Source organism: Equus caballus, chromosome X, assembly GCF_041296265.1.
Source record: "Equus caballus isolate H_3958 breed thoroughbred chromosome X, TB-T2T, whole genome shotgun sequence".
NCBI lineage: Eukaryota > Metazoa > Chordata > Mammalia > Perissodactyla > Equidae > Equus > Equus caballus.
The window spans coordinates 29,809,435-29,832,335 of record NC_091715.1 but is presented as its reverse complement, the minus strand read 5'-3'; the positions used below and the strand labels follow the sequence as shown (position 1 = coordinate 29,832,335).

The 22,901-nt window shown below is 34.8% G+C and overlaps 1 protein-coding gene across 1 annotated transcript in view; it reads right to left on the bottom strand.

Moving 5' to 3' along the window:
- Positions 1 to 22,901, bottom strand: part of CFAP47 (cilia and flagella associated protein 47) — a 423,229-nt gene that overhangs the window by 89,409 nt on the left and 310,919 nt on the right. Inside the window, exons 51-54 of the mRNA XM_023634518.2 lie at positions 19,864 to 19,961; positions 9,644 to 9,819; positions 7,609 to 7,716; positions 1,494 to 1,602 (exon numbers count right to left, since the gene is read on the bottom strand). Coding sequence (XP_023490286.2) covers positions 1,494 to 1,602; positions 7,609 to 7,716; positions 9,644 to 9,819; positions 19,864 to 19,961 — 491 coding nt within the window. The remainder of the gene's footprint in view (positions 1 to 1,493; positions 1,603 to 7,608; positions 7,717 to 9,643; positions 9,820 to 19,863; positions 19,962 to 22,901) is intronic.

Sequence of the window (22,901 nt, the reverse complement as noted above, 5' to 3'; positions counted from 1 at the left end):
TGCCTTGATAACCAATCTATGCTTACTTATTGAAGAATTTATGGGTAATTGTCAATATTTTAAAGTCTTTACTTATTTAAACATGAATACTATGCAACAAAACCACGAGCAAAATTGGACCTATTTATACTTTCCATTTATTATCATTACCATTAATGTGTGCTCCTATTTGTCCTATATATATAATAGTATTTTTCTCAACTATAAATTTATTTTTGAGTTTTTCCTAATATTAAAGTTAATTGCATATTCAGTGCTCAAAAATATTTGATAAGTATATAAAAGAATGAACAGACTAGAAAGCGATGGTTGGAAATAATGCACAGTCTATATTCTTCATTATGTAATGTAAGGTGGCGTGTGTAATAAATTTACTACATTTGTTTTCTCTTGGATCACAGTTTACATTCTTCTCTAACAGTAGTGATTCAAAGGATATGAAAACACCACTTTCTAATGAGTAATTTCAGTTATATGTAAACTATAGCCTGAACATCATATTCCATTTAATTTGTGAAAAATATAGTGTTAATACAAACATGTATGTACATTTTAATATATTTTTTCTAAGATTAAACTATATACACCAATTTTAGCAATATAATACTTAGTGATAGCTAATTTGACATATATGGCAGTTAAGAACTAATTTTATATCATGATATTATTAGTTGGCAACCAGCGATTGACAAGAGACAGGTATTAAAGTATAAATAAAGAGATCACATTGTAGATTTGTTAAATGACCACTAAACAGCAAATAGTAAAGACTTTTATTTAAATACCATATCTACTTAATAGGGCTTCACGATGTACTGTGAGGTCATCTGAAGAAAACGATCTATTGCAATTATCCTTTTGAAGTTTACCTGAAAGCATGACTTTGGCATTCACTGCACATATTTCGTATCATATGTTTTGGAAACATAGATAGTCACGATAAACCTTTAGATCTTGTTTTGTTACTTAGGGGAGGGGAAAGTGATTGAGGCCCATTGACTGGCTCTAGTCTCTGCCAGGGACCAAGGAATGAGAAAATGAGGCAGAAAAAGGAGAGTGGGGCAGAGCTGTCAGTACTGCCTGGAAGTGGGGGAGGGGGCGGTGGGTAGGAACTCATGGAAGGCTAGAAAAGAACTGGCCTCTTGGGACCCTGGAAACATAGAGTGACTGCTGAGTCAAAATCAAATTACTGGGAGACTACTGCAAAAACTAATTAGCAAAATGGTCAGAAATAAAGCACAATCAGTTTATGTAGAACTCAATAATAATGAGCATGAATCTAGCATACACAATTTCAAAAATTTATATGAATATGATATTGGTTTTTTGGATAAATTAAAATTGGGGATATATATATATAAATTTTATTTTTTAATTTTAGGCATTTGAAACCTTATTAATAATTCAAATGCTAATACTCCATGTTGTCCCAGAATGAGAACAGGACAATGCTGTAGTAGTGGTAGGTTACTTGGCTTTCTGAATATACTTACTGGTGATCTTTTAAAATCCAGGACAAAATTATCAGGATTACTGTTTGTTGCTTGCAATTCTAAGGTTTCGTGCGTAGGATTAACCAAAGGAATTATCTGAGTGACACACCTGGAAGGAAAAACAAAGCTAGTAAACTTTTTCTTAAATTTGCTCAATGATAATTTTAAAAACTTGATGACTGTTATGGGTTGAATTGCATCCCCAAAAAAGATATAATGAAGTCCTAACTCCCAAGACCTCAGGATGTGACGTTATTTGGAAACAGGGTCATTGCAGGCGTAATTAGTTGAGATGTGGTCATACTTGAGTAGTATGGCCCTTAATTCAATGACTGGTATCCTTATGAGAAGACAACGTGAAGACTCACAAGAAGATGGCCATACGACAATGGAGTGATAGATTGGAGTGAGGCATCTATAAGGCAAGCAACAGCAAGGACTGCTGGCCAGCACCAGAAGTCAGAAGAGGCAAGGAGAGATTCTCCCTTATTGGTTTCAGAGGGAGTATGGTCCTACTGACACCTTGATTTCAAACTTTTAGCCTCCAGAACTGTGAGAGGATAAATTTATGTTATCTTAAGTCACCCAGTTTGTGGTACTTGTTACAGGTCTAGGAAACGAATACAATGACTTGTGTGAGTTTCAAAATAAGAATAATCATGTACGAATTAGCGACATTTTGCTAAATTAAATAATCTCTGATTCTATGTTTTTGAGACAAAATGTTATTTCAAATTGGTTACTGACATATATTCCAGTTTTAGGAGCAATGTTTACCTATTATTTTGCAACTGCTAAGTTCAGCCAAAAAAGTTAACATAGTCTAGAAATACTAAGAAATAGTAATAAATTCACAGAGTTCTGTCCATTACATTGACAAGCTCCAAACTGATGATGAGTGAATACCAAAAAAAAAAGTGATTGGTATTTATGCTGAAAGCACAGAATAATCAAGAGGTTTCATAATTCTCAATCCACCATCATTTTTTTAAATTAAGACACTTACTTTAGTAGATATTAACTATGTACAATCCAATGGTCTGACCTTAACAAAGAATTCAAAAGAAACTAGTAATTTCATATTTTTAAAATTAATTTTTTTAATTTCGGTAACATTGGCTTATAACATTATATAAATTTGAGGTGTACATTATATTTCTATTTCTGCATAGATTACATCACCTTCACCACTCAAAGACTAATTACAATCCGTCACCACATACATGTGCCTAATCATCCCTTTCGCCCTCCTCCCTTCCCCCTTCCCCTTTGGTAACCACCAATCCAAACTCTGTCTCTATGTGTTTGTTTGTTGTTTTTATCTTCTATTTATGAGTGATGTCATATGGTATTTGACTTTTGCCCTCTGACTTATTTCGCTTAGCGTAATACTCTTAAGGTCCATCCATTCTACCATCGTTTTTAATGACTTTTGGCACACAGCATCAAAATTGTCATTGCAGAAATATAAATCAAAGCCACACTGAGATTTTACCTCACATCTGTTAGGGTGGCTATTATTTAAAAAAAAAAAAATAAGATAACATGAGTTGGTGAGGATGTGGAGAAAAGGAAGCACTGGTACACTGTTGAAGGAATGTAGATTGGTGTAGCCACTATGGAAAGCAGTATGGAGGTAGCTCAAAAAATTAAAAATAGAACTACTATATGACTCAGCAATCCCACTTCTGGGTATATAGCCAAAGGAAATGAAATCAGTATCTTAAAAATGTATCTGCACTCCCATGTTCATAATATTTCATTATATATCTCTATCTATCTAGCAGATAATCCACTTATCTATATTATCCATTATATAGATAGACAGAGAGAGATATATAATTCAGCCATAAAAAATAAGGAAATCTTAACATTTATGACAACATGGATGAACCTTGAGAACATTATGCTAAGTGAAATAAGTCAGACAAAGACAAATACTGTGTGACCTCACTAATATGTGAATCTAAAAAAGTCAAAGTCATACAAGCAGAAAGTAGAATATATTTGGTCCGAAATGTATGCTTATAGCATTCACAATTACAACGTAAATAGAATCCTATTATATTTTCACTATAAAAAACAGTGTAAGTTTTGTGGGAATTAAAATAGATTTCATTGCAAAGGATTAATATAACTTAATGACATTCGAAATGAGCAGAGGTGCAGAAAGTAAGAGAGCTGTGTGTAGCTTGTGATTGCCAGTGGACCAACGAGCAAAATATAAAAACCAAAGAGGTGCTTGATTCACTGTTCATCCAGAAAACGTTTTTGAATTGAATTGAATCTAATAGATCTTTTCTTTAATTGCTAGTTTTGCTGATAATTAGAAACGAAATTTGTAGATGGTAAATGCATATACTGAGAGTTGTCGATGCACATCTTATTTAGGTGCAAGATTAAATTTCTTACATGTTTAAAATGTTACCACTTTCTCTTTGGGTTCTATGTTTCTCAATAGTCATGGTAAAATATTTTTTCACTGAGACTGTTTCAAACTTGTTAATAGAGAATAACAAGGGAAAATTAAAATAATATTACCTGCCAAATCAATGAAAAACAAACTAATTTTAATGTGAACCAAGTAGGATTCCAGGGTGAAGGATCTATGGGAACTCTGTATTGCTTTTTCAACTTTTTATGAGTCAAACTCTTTAAAAATAAAAAGACATTTAAAAAACATTGTGCAGAATGCTGGTGATGAGAAAATATCATGAACCACTGGGAAGAATGCACTTACCGTAAAATGCATAAACCAAAAATTGCTTCTAATATGTAGAAGTTCTTGGAGTTACTTAATTCAGTTAATTTTATGTTACCAATTATTATTAAGTGACTCATCTATCATTCTGAGATTCATTATAATAACTGGTAGGGTAAATCATACATGATAGGAACACTGTCTCTGACTTGGAAGTGCAAGGGCACAGTCCTAACTCTTACTCTACTCTGCTTATCCTCAGTACAAACCTGGGAACAACTAAACATGTATCTCCAACACGAGTGTTTCTACTGCACTCCAGGCTTTTTAATAAACTTCCTACTCATCATTCAGATGTCTAACAGGAACCAAAACTGAGCTCCAAATATCTACCTTCAAACCAGCTCTTCTTGTAGTCTTCTCTGTCTCAGTTAATGTCAAATCTTTTGTTCCAATTACTGAGGCCAAAACCCTTAGTGTCATCCATGCCCTTCTGTTTTCCTCACACCTCAAACATTATTCGTCAGCAAAGCTCATTAGCTCTACTTTCAAAAATACACCATGAATCGGACACTTCTCACAACCCTCACTGTCAACATTCTGGTTCAAGCTGCTATCATGTTGGCCCTGAATTAGTGTAATGACCTCCTAACTGATGTTTCTCGCACATCACATACAGATATCAATTCCAGATAGACTGTAGATCTGAATATGAGAGGTGTAGACAATACATTTTTCTGGAAATGACACAGAAGTTCTTAATGACCTTGGAGTATGGAAGAACTGGACAAAACAAAAAGGTTGATAAATTAACCTACATTAAAGTTAATAATTTATTTTCATCAAAAGACTCCATTAAGAGATTGAAAAGCAAACACAGTCTAAGAAAAGGTATTTGCAACATATAAATCCCACAAGGTTTGTATCCAAAATGTATAAAGACCTATAAGTTATAAAGGAAAATATAGACAAAGTAATAGGAAAATGGTCAAGGGACGTGAACAGGCACTTCAAAAAAGACTATATCAAAATGGTCTACAAATAGATGACAAGGTACTCAACCTCATTAGTCATGAGGGAAACGCAAATTAAAAGTACATTGAGGTACCACTTCACACACACCAGAATGGCTAAAATTAGTCTTACAATGCCCATGTTCTCGAAGACGTGAAGCAATGACAATTCATAATTAGCTGGTGGGAGTGTAAACAGGTACAACGAATTTCGAACTCTTTGTCATTATCCACTAAATTGAAATGATATTGCCTTTCTGTGTTTATACCAATAGAAATGAGCACAAATGTGCAGCAAAGGCACATACAATGTTACAGACAATATTTTTCATGATATATCAAACTTAGGAAAAAAACAAGTCCATCAGCAATAAAAAGGAATGGTTTTTGCAGCAAAGAAAATAAATGAAGAATGGCACATAGAATAACATGAATGGGTCAATAAGGCCTAACTACCACTTTAGAGCCTCACACATAATTATGAGTAAAACAAGCGTTGGAGAAACAATGAAATAGGAAAGAATGAAAACAAAACATACACAAATTCTGAGCGGAAAGGCCAAAAAGTAAGAAAATTAAAGTATTAGCTCTCAAGTTCTAAATCCAAAACATAAATGTTACAGGACAAGAGAAGAGAGACAATAGAGAGATGGCATAATTCAAGATTTCCAGAAACTGAAAGTCATGTGTTTTCATATTGAAAGAGACCCCAACTACCCAGAAAAATTTATGAAAATAGAGCCACACCAATATATATTGTTAAAAGTTTTAAAGACACTGGGTACAATTACAGGTCATGCAAACTTTCAAAGAAGATAAGGATCCAGGATGAAGCTGGCTAAAAAAATAGTTACTGTGAAACATCTTTTAATATTATGTGACTTTTAATTATACAACAGTATGACAGATAAAAAGAAATTAAGTTTTAAAAAAAATGTTCAAAAATAACGAGAACTTAAAAAGAAAAAAAGAAGGCTAGCATCTTTTAGTGAATGAAAAAACCATGATTATAAAACTAGTTGAGCCAAATATGTTCACATAACGGTCTCACATCTCTTAATAATTTTATACACATATACATTATAGTTTTCATCTATTAATATATTTTTAAAACATATAAAATAAAACTAGAAATAAGTTTGTTAATAACTTGTAGCAGACACTGCTGGTGTCCGATCCAGTGCCCTAGAAGATTTTTACCAGCTCTCTGCCCCCATCCCCCAACTTCCACATGCTTGCTGTTCATCTTCCATCTGAGACCTTCAGATGATTGCCTTTGGTTCCTGGAGCCTCCTCAACCCTACAGACAGCAGATATGCCTGGGAGTTTATATCTCATCCCGAGGAAGCTTATGTGACTAGTATGGGAGTTCAAAAGCCTAGCGTCTTTGTGCCCAGACAAGACAAACTCTCAGATGTCACTTATGCACCAGAGCTCTCTGTTGGACCAGATAAACTCTGAGGCTGTACCTGCAATCACACCCCTTGCTTAGTGTCCTCCTTTTCTTATCCTGCGTCCCCTGTTCTCTTACTGATTTTTCTTACTTGGATCACTTCCTTAATAAATCACTTGCAGTGATGTTTTGGCTCAAGATCTAGCACTGGGAGAATTCAATCCTCTTTTGGTGTGCTAAGGGAGAGAAATTAACAAAAAGGCAAGGATTTGCCCACTAGTGCATATCGTCTTTAAAAGCAGAAATTGTGACTTGGTTATCCCTGTGTACCAGCACCAAACTTGTGCCAGACAGGCAATAGGAACTCAACCACCTAAGTAAAAATGGTCATATCTCAAGGGCACACGGTATTAACCAAGTGACCAAGTATTCCCAATTGCCCATTGTTTACCCTCTGCTTTGCCTTGACCAAACTTTAGTCAGCCTTCTATCTTTCCCACAGGCCCCTGAACTCTGCTTGTCCCCAAACCTGAGAAAGCACAAAAAAAGTGGAACATACCTCCCTTCTCGGCTTCTCCCGGAAATCAGCTCACCACAGTGAGATCCTTTTCCTATCAGTCCCCATGGGTGATTTTCCCTTCCTTGTCCAACGTTCCCTCTAAAGATTCTGCTTATCTCTGCTTGCCCCTCCTTTACTGTATAAAAGAAAAAGCTTTTCTTGTTTGATTTCAAGACGCTTGTCGATTTCTGAAGAGCAAGTAGAGATAGTCCTTTTCCCTCCCTTGCAATAATAAATAAAAGCCTTCCCTTACTAAATCCTGGCTTGTTTTTCTTTCACATAAGTTTTCCACAGGATAGTTTAAATATCAAACCTTCCCTGGAAAAGAAAATCAATTACTAAAAATATATTGATGTCATTAAAAAAGATTAAATGCATTATAACAATACTCTTTCAGATAAGCTTTTTTTTCTTCCATGAAATAATTTTATCTATTAAATAGAACTTACTTTCCAAGGTCACATTGTATTTCGGGAAGTGTGGTTGGTTTTGGTAATTCAATAGTTAATTTCACTAAGTACCAGAACTCTAGAGCAAAATCAGGTTGAAAAACAATGCTGGTGGAAAGAAATATACAAAATCTTGTCAGTGGTTTTAGTTTGTACAATAAGTTGACAGAAAAAAATCCTATACAACTTTAAATACAATATTTCACAACTGCTCTGTGATACATTCTACTCTCGTTTTAGATATATTTTTAAATTTTCCATTTTTAGTGAGAAAAATCACTTATTCAAGAAAAACAGTGTCATCAGTAATATCTGTTTAACAAATGCCTGTTCAATCAATGAAAAATGTTTAAACACCAGTAATTCAAATGTCTTGCAGGAGCTACAACAAGAAAAGTCCTGAGCCAGGCCTGATGGCCTAGTGATTAAAGTTCAGTGTGCTCCACTTCAGTGCCCAGGTTCAGTTCCCGGGTGCAGAACCACACCACTCGTCTGTCTGTTAGTAGCCATGCTGTGGTGTTGGCTCACATAGAAGAACTAGCAGGACTAACGACTAGGAAAATACAACTATGTACTGGGGCTTTGGAGAGAAAAAAAGGGGGAAGATTGGCAACAGATGTTAGCTCAGAGTCAGTCTTTCCCACCAAAAAAAGAAAAAAAAAGGAAAGTCCTGCTTTTAAGCTGTGATTGAATCAAATTTAGTTTGTTGAATTGAACATGTTTATATTTTCATGTGAAGGCTATCAAGTAACATGCAGCTCTGGAGAGCTTCCTTTATTATCAGTATGTGCTCACCTTTGGGGAAGACAGAGAGAGAGTGTCACAGTCTAAAGTATAACTGGGCTGGTATCCCAGCTCTGTTATCTTTTATTTGCACAACCTTGAACAAGTCACCTAACTTTTTGAGCTTCAATTTCATCATTTATAAAACGCGAGCAATCACTCCTACCTCTTATGGTAACGTTGAGAATTTTATGTCTGTATCTTGTAAAACACACACCCCAGCGACTTAGAGAATAGAGTAAGCAGTAGTAAGTATTGGCCAAAATTATGTCTTTTCAGATATGCTGATAAAGAAAATTCAGAATTCAGTCTGCATTCACAAAGCCTTTGTGGTCACACTGGGGAGAGGAGACTAGCCCACATTTCTAATGGTAATCTATCTAAATAGTGTCTTTTATAATGCATTGTGTTCTCATTTTCATGCTTTACATTACAAAAATTTTTATCTTTTAAAAATTTCACAAATATATTCATTTAGTCATCATTCATTAAAATAAGAATTATTCTCTCAAAGAGCACATAAACTAGCAAAAGGCCATTTTAATGGAATAATGGAATGCATTGTACATTTCAATACTAGTCTTTAAAACTATAACAAATATTACCTTTAAAACAACTATAGTTGATTATTTTACCATAAACTAATTGTGTTAGTCATGAACATACAGGTTATGTGTTTGTGCATGTACGTGAATATATAGTGCAAAAAAAGTTTTTCATAATTATCGTGCTATAAAAACACTTGTCATTACATTGCTAATATATATGTGTATATGGGTGTGTGTCTGTGATATGTCTGTATATATGTCTGTATGTATTCAGCATGGTATAATGCCCTTAATTTTCTCTAGGTCCTCCAAGTGGATGATTTGCATTTAATTGAGAATATAAAATATAAATAAATTTTCATCAAAAAAGTTGAAAGTTCAACTCCTAGTCCTTGTGGAATTATTTTCATTTGGTTCAATGTTTGCACCTAGAAAAATCTGCTTAGTGAAAAGTGAAATGAAAGAGGGTATATAAGGAGCAATTTAGGAATTATTTAATTTGATATTCCAATACATAATATTTTCCACTGAAGAAAACAATGGTAACTCTAAATTAGTACATTTTATGAATGAATGGTATTAAGGAAAGCCAAAACTATGAGCAAGTGTAATCTGAATGAATATAGCATGCAAAAAAGTAACAATTTTAAAATCTTAATTTCAAAGGATCAACAATGAAATATAATGCCACACTCAAACCGTACCTTTCATCTTTATGGCCTGTAGCTGCTGGAGAATACCGTACCACATACTTGAGGCATTGTAATGGATACAGTACAAATTCCTTGAGTCCACTGAAGGCAGCACTCGATAATAGCACATCTAAGTGAACAAGCTGCTCTTTTGGATTAAAGAGAGGTATTTCAATGCAAACACCCTCCTAGAATTACAGAACAAATATATAATCAGCTCTTAGTGTCAGCATAGAGTCATCGTCCTAGAGAAGCAAACGCAAAGAGAACTTTTGTACAATTTAAGGCCATTTGTTTTCTTTTTCTCCTTGATTCACTTCCCCATGCTATCTCACTTGCTTTTAATCTTTTATATATTTTCCTTGATTACTCTTGGTAAATGCTAACACTATTTTTTTTCAACAAGTACTTCAAGAGATCCATCTAGCTAAATGCTAAGGAAACTGTAAATTTATTTTTAAAATACATTTTTCTTCAGTACCATTATGACTGTGAGGTCCATTTGCCAATGTTTCCTTTAGCTGTGGCACTCAAACTTTCACATGCATAAGAATCACCTGTAGAGGTTGCTCAAACACAGATTACTGGCCCCTTGCCCCAAAGATTCTGATTCAGTAGATCTTGGATGGGGGCTGAAAACATTATTTCTAAAAAGTTGTGGCTTCTGTTGCTGATCCAGAAGATGCACTTTAAGTAGCTCTGTACATTAGCATCAAGTGGTAGGGACAATCTGAACTAACAATTCAAATTATACCGATGATACGACTACCTTCCTGTTTAGATTCCTTCCTTCTGTTCTGGTTTCTCCTGTCCTGCCCCCCTAGCTACATCCACTCAGCCCTGGAAGGCACTCTTCAAGTTCCAAGACATTTCCTGATCCTCATTCTAACCCATTCTGGCTAATAACTTATATTTCATCCCATGACAGCTATGATTTCCACTAAAGTAAAAGCCATTAATTGAAGCAAATGTCTTAAAGGTGATTAATAGACAAGACATATCTCAATCTTAACAAAGACCAGTTGTCTATAATGCCTTAACCTAACAAAATGGAGGATGTTGAACATTTCCATCATAATTGAAAACTTGGTAACAGATGTACTTTAGGACATGGAGCTATTTTGAAATTTATCAAATCACATTACAGGAGTGACCAAAAAATCCTTGATAACAAGTTGATGGGGACAGGTGGTGATGGGGAGAGGGTTATTCACAAAATTTATCTTCAAGATAGACATTACAGCTTTGTCCATGGAATAAACATTTGCTTGATTACCTCTACAAAAATAAATGACTGGATAAATGCTACATTTTAAGGGAATGGAAATAGCATTTAGCGTGGTGAACAAGATCAGGCAAGGAAAGATGGAAATCAAGGATATGTACAAGTGTACAGCTAGATTAGTGTAGATATTTATTACAAATCAGATTTAATTATAAATGCAACAAAAAATGGCCATCTAGAACAGTTTCAGGAGATATTAGGATCATGGATTCCTAAAATAAATGGGTATTTAAATTCCTAGAGTAAAGTATCCAATGCTCATAATTATAAAGAAGTAAAAACATAAAATGCAAAAAAATCCAACCATGGTATTAATGTCACAGAATCTACTATTTCTAGGCAACCTAACATGTTTTATAAGACTGTCATAGAACTTAGCCTCCTAAGAAGTTTCTAAGGATCAAACAAATCAACTAAGCCAAAGGAATATGCCAGGATAACAAATATCAATAAGGATATATTGGCCTAGAAACTTTGCCTAGGTCTTTAGACAGAAAATTGAAATGAGACATTTTGGATTAGATATTTGTCTTTCTATTACTCAGATATTTTTCAGAGAAGGTCAGTGTCAGTTTAAGCTTCTTTGCAAAGGCAAAAATGCCAGGTTCTAAACTACTGATTTTCAAAATGTTTTAACTGCAACCCAGAGTAATTCATTTTACATCATGATCCTGACCATATACACATACCACTGAAAAAAAAAGCTTCACAAAACAGTCCCTACTCTTACCACCTATCATGTTCTCTGATATTTCCTATTCTATTTTATTCTATGTCTTAAAAAAATAATGCTCATTTTGACCCACTCACATTTTGAAAACTGTACATTAAAAAAACTCTGGTCTAAAGAGGAATAAAGTACTGAAATATTGAATTGCTTTACATTTTATCACATAGAAACTTTGAACACAGAAAACAAAACCACTTTAAATCTACTGTTTGCTCTGTGAACCACAAGCCATATAACAGAAGCATGCCCTCGTGTTAGAAACGTGTCATGACATTCTGTGGTTGACTGAATCTTAAAAGAAGGAAATGAGGATGACACTTGGGTCACAGCTCCTCCTTGCCACATCCTGGCAAACATCACTACCTGGTCATCTCACTCTTATTCAGTAGTGCTGGATGCCCATTCAACATCCTTCACCGAGCAGCCTTTCAGACAATAATCATTTAGTTAAGCGTTACCGGCACTAACTAGTACTGTAATTTCTGGAGAATCCCTGTAATTTAATTCTTTCTCAAAAATAGTAATCGACTCAAAAGAAATGAATGTTTCATTACTGTAAAAAGCTTTAAGTTTCCAATTAACTGTTCTCTATTCCTAGTATGGTAAAACATATGTCAAATTTCACTAAAATATTATAAAAATAAAATCTAACTTTCATTATGGTTTGAATGCTATTTTCTTCCATGTTTAAATAGATAAAAATCTCTAAATGACATCATTAAAAGATGGTATTATATGAGTAATTTCTATTAAATATCCATGTGCCAGAATACTGTCAAAATTAATTTGGACAAGATTAATTTTCTAACTATCTATATTTCTTAAGGCCAAAAAATTAGATATTTCTTTAAGTATTTGATGCATTCAATAAGTTAAAGAGAAGAAATTTTTGTCATTCATCATTTATGAGATGATCAAAATTTGTAGGGTTATTCTTGGAACACCTCCTTTGTGTTATTTATACAATCCAGAAATGCATAACTATTTTGAGCAAATAACACACAAAATAAAACAGGTATTTATCTACAGAAATGGTTAATAATCTTGTTGTCTAAAGTATCCTGCCACCCCATTCCACTTTATGATAAATAACTTTTACTCAACTGGAAGTACAAAGTCAGGTGAAATTTCTGTGAATATTTTATATATCAAAAAGGTTTAAAAATATTTGACTAGTATATGTCTTGCCAAGAGCATATTTCTCCACTTTGATGAGTGGTTCTTTAAGGCTAACTTATGTTTAGACTTAAATATAAATCTATTTTGACTCATTTCTTTTTTCGGAAACAAGTAAAATAGTAATGACTATACGCTGAACTCAAAAGCTGTCTTTCATCTTCACGTGGCCCCTTTTAGCTTCAATGATAGAGAGCATTCCTTTATAAGGGATCCAGTATTTTTCTCTTGATTGTACTTAAAGAATTTTTACCTAACATAACAACTGTTTAAAGAAATTACTTCAATTTCTCGCAATCCTTTGTAAAAGGATTAAAATATATATTTAATTCTGTGGACTATAGGTAAAGATTTTAAAGCATGAGGACATTCATAAGACGCTAAAATTTAGAATATTGAAAAAAATTCAAATACTCAGATAAGATTGGAATACTATTTTAAAATATGTACAGATACATTGAATTTTGCAAGTTATAAAACTTTTAAGAGGAAATTTGAATACTTACATTCATTTTCAAACAAATCTAAAACATTTTTAGCATTGAAATATAATTTATATGTTTATTTTCTTAAAATAGAAAAAATTTTGAAAGATTTAAAAATATAAATTAGAGCAGGTCATTCTCTCTTTGCACTCTCTAGTGACTTCTAATTGCACATGGAATAAAATCTCTCATTTTGCCCTTTGAGGTCCTACAAGATGTCGTCCTGCCGACACCTCTAATCACAAGTCAGTCCTCTACCATTTCTGTCCAGACTCCAGCCTCATATGCCTCTTGTCTGTTCGCGGAATGCCTGGGCTCCTTCCTGCTGGGTCTCTTCCCACCAAGCTCATTCTGTCCTGAGGGCTTGTGCATTTGTTAGTTGCTCTACCCGGGTGCACCACCCCAGTCTTCATAGCACCCTCAACATCACCTTGGACTGTTTTTTGCTCGTAGAATTACCAGTCTAAATTTATCTTGGTCATTTATTGTCAGGGTAATGGGTACACTGGATGGACTAAACTTGGTGGAGTGTAATGTGAAAACAGTTTCTCTCCCACTACTGCTCTTGAAACCAGGCAACATCTCCCGTTCTCCATCCCGTTGTTTTATTAGTATGGTTCTCGGTGCTTGGAAGCCTCATTTTCAGATATTTAAAGAAGTGCGAAACCAACACTTTCATCTCACATACAATGAATGCTTTTCCTGATCTTCCGTCCCTGGTACCCCAGCCCCAGCCCCAGGACTTCTAGTAATTTTTCAGATGGCTAGAGAGGAGGAAGGTGGACACGACCTGCTCTTTTCAATCCCCTGCTCTAACTTCCTCTCCTCCTGCAATCACTGTGCTAATACGGCCCTTCAGGTTACAGGATGTAGATAGGATGAGAGGTAAAGGAACAAAGGTCATTTACTTAATGGGTGCTGGCTGATCTCCAGTTGACCTTCCAGTTTCCTTCTCTCTTCCTCTTTCGAGCATTACCCCATGGAGACTCTTTCTCCTGGGTTCTTCTCACTCTAGCAGAATGTATCTTGAGGCAGATCCTTTTAAAGCAGCCCAAGCCCAGTCTCCTTCCACGGAGTAGAATCTACTTTGATCCAAAAGGTTTTGTCTCATGCCAGTGGAAGTGCAGCTGCTCTCACTAGCCATTTTCCCTCCATCCATGGTCCAATTTGTTAGCAGGAATGCACCAAAATCCAATAGATGCTAATCTGTCAGTTTCCATTCTTTAAAGAAGGCACTCCCACTCTGTTTGTGTTCTGGCCATTATATATATAGGCTGGAAGTGGGTGATAGGCTGAAGATTTCTCATCTCCCTTGACATGACAGAAATATCACCTCTCTAGCAAAACTCTGTGCTCCTCTTCATAGCATGAAGATATCATTGGGAAGCAGCTGTCCAGCCAGAGGTTACATTTTCAAAATGTTCTGGCACCCAGGCATAGCCAATTGACTAATTCTTTCCAATAGTATATGAATGAAAGTGATATGGGTCACCTCTATGCCAAGATGATTAAGAAACTAGTGGAAATTCTCTTCTCTCCATTTTCTCTTTCTCTACCTACGTGCAGGAACCTCTGAGTCCCTAAAGGATGGGAGGAGCTTGGCTCCCTGGATCACAACATGGAGGATGCCAGCCACCAATAGGGAACAAATGCACCAGACTGTTACAATTATTAAAAAAACTTTTATTGTGTTAAGCCATTGAAATTCTGGAGTTAATTTGTTATAGCAGCTAGAAATACCCTAACTAATACATTTAGTGAGTCCGAAACAAATGGCATAGCAACACCTTTCATAACATGGAGATAGAATTATCTATAGTTCTCAGGTTTGTGTCTTTACTTGAAAATCTAGAACAAGAAAAGAATTTCCCATGAAATATCACATTTCAATTATTTTAGTTTTGTTTTCTGTCTAACTGCACCAGAACATTAGCTTCATGCAAACAGAGGCCTTGTTTGTATTGTTCAGCACTGTTCCTCGGCATCTAGAATAGTGCCAGGGATGCAAGAGACAACAAATATTCATTAAAGGACAAAATGTGCAATTCATATGAAGCTTTACTGTTTGTATATACATCTGACTGTTAATATGTCTGATATTCTGGATAATAACAACTTTAACCTAAATAATACAGCAACCATGTGAAAATCTGACTCAGGAAGAGTTTAAAAATTTGAGTTAACCCAGGCTGCCTCTTTTATGAAGGTTATTGGGTAAGGACGGCAGCCTCAGATGGGAGAAAGACGGTGGGTTAACTTTGTCATTTGAATGCCAGTTCACACATTCTCCGAGCAGGAAAAAATTAATTCACTATTTGCACTGAAAACTTCATGACTTCCTACTCTCACCAGTGTGCCCATAAAAGCTTAATTGACCCAATGACAATTCACTGTGCACAAGTAGGAAGTAGTTTTCGCCATATCCTCTTCCAGAAGATACTCATGAGTTCATTATAAAAGATTATTTTTGAGGTTCAAAAAACACAATAATATTAATTTAAAGTAATGCATATTATTGAGGAAATCTTCAATTTTAATTTTATTCAATTTGAAAACTTTACCAAGTCAATAAACAAACTATACCAAAAGGTATTTTGAAACATACCACATAATTCAGAGGAAGTGTAAGCTATCATCTGTCTTAATAACTTTCCTAAACTGCCAGTGACAGCAGTTCAGAACTCAGAGAAACCAAGTTTGCACCTGTTAATTAGAAACACTTTTGTTATTCCTCTGCATCTGCATGTCACTGCCATTGGTATGTCACTGTGCCTACGGAAGTAATGCCTCACCCACCCACCCCCATCTCCAATCCTCCATCATCCAACCTGAGACATACAGAAAGCAGAGGTGCAATCAAGGCGGGTGGGTGCTAATGCCAGATTAGGAGTGGTATGGCACCGAGGAGTTGTGAAAAAGCCAGAAACTCCTGTAGAGTCTATAGGCCTGTTCACGTGTATTTAGACATTTCCCATAACCTGCGGGATGGTTGGGGGTGGACTATGAAAAGCAGTGACGAATAGGAACATATCTAATTGTAGGGACAGGTCCCTAGAAAGTACTCTTTTGTTTAACTGTTTAAGATACGTTCGACAGATAGATAGACAGATGATAGATAGATAGATAGATAGATAGATAGATAGATAGATAGATAGATAGATAGATTAGATAGATAGATAAATAGATAGAGATAAATTTCTATCCATATATATGTAGCATGGCAATATATTTTGTGATTTAACACAAATTAGGCCATGAGATATTTAAAACAAATTCCTATTTAAGAATTGTTCACAATTTGTCAAGATAAATTTAAAGCAGAATGCTAATTTTCGCTACCACAACATTTCATGAGGAAGAACAATTTCAATATCATACACAACACCCAAGATAGATGATTTTTCACCTAGAAAAATAAAGATTATAAAATATGAAGGAAAGAAGAAAACATATGAGTACTTCAAAATATATTTTTCTTACTATGGAGGCTAAAATTTTAAACTAAAAACTTACTGAAAATGGTTGGCAAACTCACATATGTTATTCTGTATTAATATTTTTATATTTGACATCAAGTGGATTAATAGTGTTTTTAACTACGGCTCCTCTCTTACTTGCTTATGGGGAGATTTCTAAGTCTCCGATTATTAAAAATAGACTGAATGTAATCAAAGTTTGATTATAGAATGAAAAAAATCAGTAAAGAAATGGTCATGCAATTGTCACTGACCACAGAACAAATATGATGAAGGCTATGACTAATCTAAAACTTAAAGCATATAAAGTTTTGCTCACACATTTAAGTTTTGTTATATTTATAGCTCCTTGCTGTATACTGAAATTATTGAGTGTCAGTCGGAAGTTAGTAGATTACTCTCATTCTCCCACAGCCAAACTATATGACATACAAGAGATTTTTGAGTTCAAACAAAATGGAACAGCAGCTATTACATGTCAAAATTCCCAGGAGAAATTCTAATTACACCAACAGAGAGTGAACTAGTAACAACCAATTATTGTTTATGGTGAATATAATCTGATTTTTGGAATCTGCTGTAAGAAGTAATTAAATTTATGTGCCTCAAGGGTGTAAATATTTCTTACACAAACCCTATTTTAGAGAGATTCTGACCATTCATTCATCTCTAAGGAAGATATGAAAATTGGGTTGAATGTAATGAAAGGTGAGATGCAGATGGAAAATCAGAGATGGCTTAGTATCTTGAAAGCTCCATTGCTACATCTGACAATCTGAGGTTTAAGTAAACTATTTCTCGAAAGTTTGGCAAAACACCAAATGCAGTCAAAAATATTAGGAAATAATATATAGATGAGGACAGCAATTTTAGTGTACTTTGGAAAGTATTCAGAAAGTATCTTCTTCAAGAAGTGGACAAAGGTTTATTTGATGGGATTATTTAAAAGAATCCATATCATCTTCACCAACTAAATCTTCATGTCTGAGAGTTTAAGAGTGTCTAAGTTTTTACCTTAGGCAATTACTATTAGAAAGGTCAGAAAACTTAATAACTTGGCAATAACATCACCTGTCATTGGTAACCTATGTGTGTAGAACTAGTCGAAAAAGACTACCCTTCACTCCACCAACCTCAGTTGAAAGTGAACATTTAATTAGTAAGAACACCTGCCTATAGCGACAAACATAGCAACCTAACAGATGACGGTGCTAAGTTTAGCTCCTATATTATGATGTAAAACTATTCAGTGGAATGGGGGCTCAGGAATTGCATTTTCACCTGTGTAGACCTTGAGAGAAAATTATTTAAATGTCTTTATGAAACAACTATGTTAACTATTCAGTAATATAATTGATAATAATTAGAATCAATCCATACATATATATACACACACACACAAGATGTGTTATAGATAGCCCACTGTAGTACCAAAACCAGGAGAGGTTTAAATTAAAAATTGATAGTAAATCAACATAAACTGAATTAGGATCACACGATAATAATGGAACTTATTGTATGGGGAGGGGCAAGACCTTTACAGAAAATGGACAGGGGCCGTTAATTGAAAGTATATTATTTATGAAAAGAATGTATTCCTGAAAGTGTATATGCAAATCTTAATTTAAAAAATGAAAACATATTCAAAGTTCATTAAAAGAGACAGGTGGTGGCTTCTTTTTGCTCAGTCTTCTGACATATCCACATAAAATACCCAGATGGTGTATGTTTCTCAACCTGCATGACAATCTTCACCATTCAAGGTTGAGAGTTATAAAAAAATCTCAATTTCTATCAGTATTTTCTTGAAGAGTTAATAAGTCTTTCTAAAAAGGAGGCACTTTATGCACCATTTAATGAGAAGATGCAAAAGTTGTTTGTCTATAAGTAATTTTAGAATTACATCTACTTTTACTAGTTTGTGTTGCATATTTCTACTCATTTCTATTCCTATTTTAAACATATAGTTAATAAGGAAGCCAATGTTTCCCTTTTTTGGATAGCATGGTCCCAATTTCTCCTTTTATAAAAAATTTTTTGCCTGTGTCCTGATAAAGAGATGACTGTTAATCCAGTAATCATTTTCCACAGCAAGTGGTTCCCTAATTAAAGTTATGTCATTTAAAAATAACCTGTAAGAAAGATTTTATTCTACAGTGATAACAGGGTCATGGAAATAGGCCATTTTCATTGAGTAAAATGATCTTATCATCATCATATTAAATCATTTTCCACTTAGAATAAAATGCTTTTCCAAGCTATACTAGAGTGCATTTCAATAGTCTAACCATTCATTTTCTATGCCTCAATGGACATTTACCCAGAAATGAGTGGGCAAATAATTGATTTATAGACAAAGTATTTTACGTCTTTTCTTATTTTCTATTTGTTGGAGAAAAAGTTCAAGATTCGAAATAATCAATTTTATGAAAAAATCTCTCTGCCTATTTAAAATGAAGATAACCTTTATTTATTATCAATTTAAATATTTTAGTACTAACAATAAGGAAATTAAATCTGATTAAAACATGATTATTGGCAATTAATATTGTCCTCCTATTTCTTTCAAACCAAGACTCTCAATATTTGACTTTATGAAATAATCCTGGACATGGATTTAGTAACACTTTAATAATCCATATGAGACAATTGTATTCTTAGTGATTATTATTTAAAACCTCAAATCTATGCCAGTTGCTCCAAATATGTTTCAAAGTGAAAGGCCTGCTGTGGAAGCCAAGAAGAATCATGACTGAGAGAGTCTCGAGAGCACAATCCTGCTTTTATCATGTGTGTGAGGGCAGCACAGAGGCTAAGGGTAAGTCTGCCCTGGGAAGTCTTGAAACGTGCAGGTAGAATGCTCACCAGGGCAGCCACTATAAGACACCATAGAATTGAAAGATGTTTTCCATAAGCGTTTAAAGTCGGTATTACTGGATTTAAAAAAATACCATAATTTGAATAATTTATCCCAATATGCTCATTTAATATGGATATTTTTTATAGACAGCAATTTAAGTGTACAACAAAAGCTCTGTTTGCAAAAATATAGAGTCTATGAATACTTAATGGGCTCTTACCAGAGCAAAACAGTTTATTTCGATAACGTTTACAGGTGGTCCAGGAGAGCTATGGATCTCAAGATAATACCAGATGCGTAAATTGCTAAAACCATCATCTGAAAGAAAAAATAGCGCTTCTTAATATAGGCTTCAGAACACCATACTTAATATAAAAGTATGAGAAACATGAACAGATATCATTTTCAAACTCTTTATGATGGACTCATTTGTTAAAAGAGCTGAGGGGAGGGTGAGAAGCTGATTTCATCACAGTTTGTGATTGATTAAGAGAAGCGCCATCCTGCATGGCCATGAGAATGCCCTGGAAAAGCTCCCTGCCCTATGCCTGCCCCAGTAACTCATTAAGTTCTCCACAAAAATAAACTTAAGACTGTTTTACGGTTAATTTAAAGATTAATACTTCGAAAGAAATAAACCAATCTTTTCCCTGTAATTGGTCAAAGCATTCAGATATTGCATGTAGAAATGTCTAAACATGGTATTTTAATTCACAACAGTACATTTCTAGTACCATAAGAATCTAGTCTAGGGGTCGGCCCTGTGGCCAAGTGATTAAGTTCATGCACTCTGCTTTGGCGGCCCAGGGTTCACTGGTTCGGATCTTAGGCATGGACCTAGCACCACTCATCAAGCCATGCTGTGGCGGCGTCCCAAACAGAAGAACTAGAATGACCTACGACTAGGACACACAACTATGTACTGGGGCTTTGTGGGGGCGAAAAAAAGAGGAAGATTGGCAACAGATGTTAGCTCAGGACCAATCTTCCTCACCAAAAAAAAGCATACTTCAAAAAAAAAAGAATCTAGTCTAAGGACAAAGTCAAGAACAGTTCATGAGATTTCTGGCTTCTTGGGATTGTGAAGAAGGATCCTAGCAATTTAGCCCAAAGAAAGCTGGAATGGGATATGGACCAAGTGGTGAAAAAGATATTTATACCTGGATTCCTCATATTTCTTTAAAAAGCAGGTGTTTCTGCCACTGGTGATGTCCAAAGTCACACTCTCGAATCCTGAAACCAGAACCCTGGTCTATCACAACAGCCCTGTGTGGCAGGGTTTGTACTGGCATCAAACCCAGGTTCTTTCCATTCATTCTCATCTGTTCAGATACTCACTTGGATATTCTTTATTCTCCAGTGTTGGGCTAGTTTACAGTTTAAGATATCCTCCAGTTTCAGTTAACTGTATGCATCTTCATATCAGTATTGTCATGTTTTAAAGATTCCAAGAACTGCTATGTTTGATTAACTTACTTAGGTAAATCACTAGCGTCTCTGGGCCTCAGTTGCCTCATCGATGAAATAAGAGGCCCAGACTAGTGGAATTCTCAGTCTCTCTCTTCTGCAAGAGAGAGTGTATTGTTCTGCATTGCATTGCATGCTACCGTAAGGCAGTGAATGACATTGTATTGCATTGTACTGTATTGTATTGCATGGCATCGTTTCTTATTGCACTGCACTGTTTTGTACCACACTGTCCTGTATTCCATACTATTCTAATACTTTAGCTTTCAAGCAGCACTTATCAAATTAGCGGATGTGAGACCAATTGAGACATTCAGAGCAATCAGATAGTGAGAGGGAGAAAGACAGGAGGTCTGGTGAGTTCTTATTACAAACACCTGTGAGAAGTTCTTGAGGGCGCACATACCTCCACATTTTGAATTGCCTCTTGTGCTTATTAATTTACAGACACTAGTTAATTCCCTTAAAACTATTAATGTTCAGAGAATAAGTTACCAACTTTATACTGATGTTAGTTTACTGAGGAAACCTCTGCTCACGTTTGTATTGGCTGTTTCTTCAATTCTATGTCAGTGCTTTAAATGCTTTTATGATGTTTAAATGTGACGTCTCAAAATAAAGTTCTTAAAATGAAAAGTGTTTCCTCTTCTAGGTAGCTCATGTATATTTTATGGGTTTTTCCAATGCTTTAATCCACAATGAACTCACAGGGAAAATAATTCTGGAGAGAAAGTGTCTCTATAACTAAGAAGACTGAATGCTCCATAACTCTGCATTAGAGCAAAGAGCAGTAAAACGGTCTGCTCATCTGTGGTCTGTGGAATGAGGACTGTATTAGTCAGGGTTCTCCAGAGAATGCGAACCAACAGAAGGGGGGTGTGCGTGTGTGTATAAAGAGAGAGAGAGAGGAGAGACAGAGGCAGAGAGAGATTTATTTTAAGGACTTGGCTCACATAATTGGCTTGGTAAGTCCAAAAGGTGCAGGTTGGGCCAGCCAGCCTGGATCTCCAGGTCCAGGGAAGAGCGACAGTTTGAGTTCAAAGGCAGTCTATTCGTAGAATTTCTTCTTGCTCTGGGGAGGTCAGTCTTTGTTATATTAAGACCTTCAACTCATTGGATGAGACCCACCCACATTATGGAGGGCAAATCTTCAAAGTCCACAGATCTAAATGTAATGCTCATGCAAAATCACCTTCACAGAAACATCCAAAATAATGTTTGACCTAATATCTGGGCACCATGGACCAGCCAAGTTGACACATAAAATCAGCCATCACAGGGACAATAACACCTCCTATTTGTAATTGCTGTAATTATCACATAAGGCAGTGTTGTGATAGTTTATTTGATTTCTACATTGCTAAAAATGTACAGCGAATATGAATATATTGGTTAGAGTGGGATTAGTGGTGATTAATAAGAAGAACAAGAAAGTTATTAAACTTTGTTTAACTACAGGCTTTGAACATATTAAATTTTCTTCTGATTATAAAATCAATAACGCTCTCTATAGAAATTTGAGAAATTCCTGAAAAGCTCAAAGAAGATGAAAATTAGTAATTATTTCAAGACCCAGAGAAACTCCTTAATTTTTTTGCATTAAATAATAGGCTTAATATATCAAAAAAGACATAGATATAGATACACATATAAATATATAAATACATTGGGATATACCAATTACATATAATTTACTTATTCAAATGTGTGTATATAGATATAAATATGCATACATATATCTAAATATATACTCATTTCTATAATTCAGAGAATATTCACTATTAAAATTTT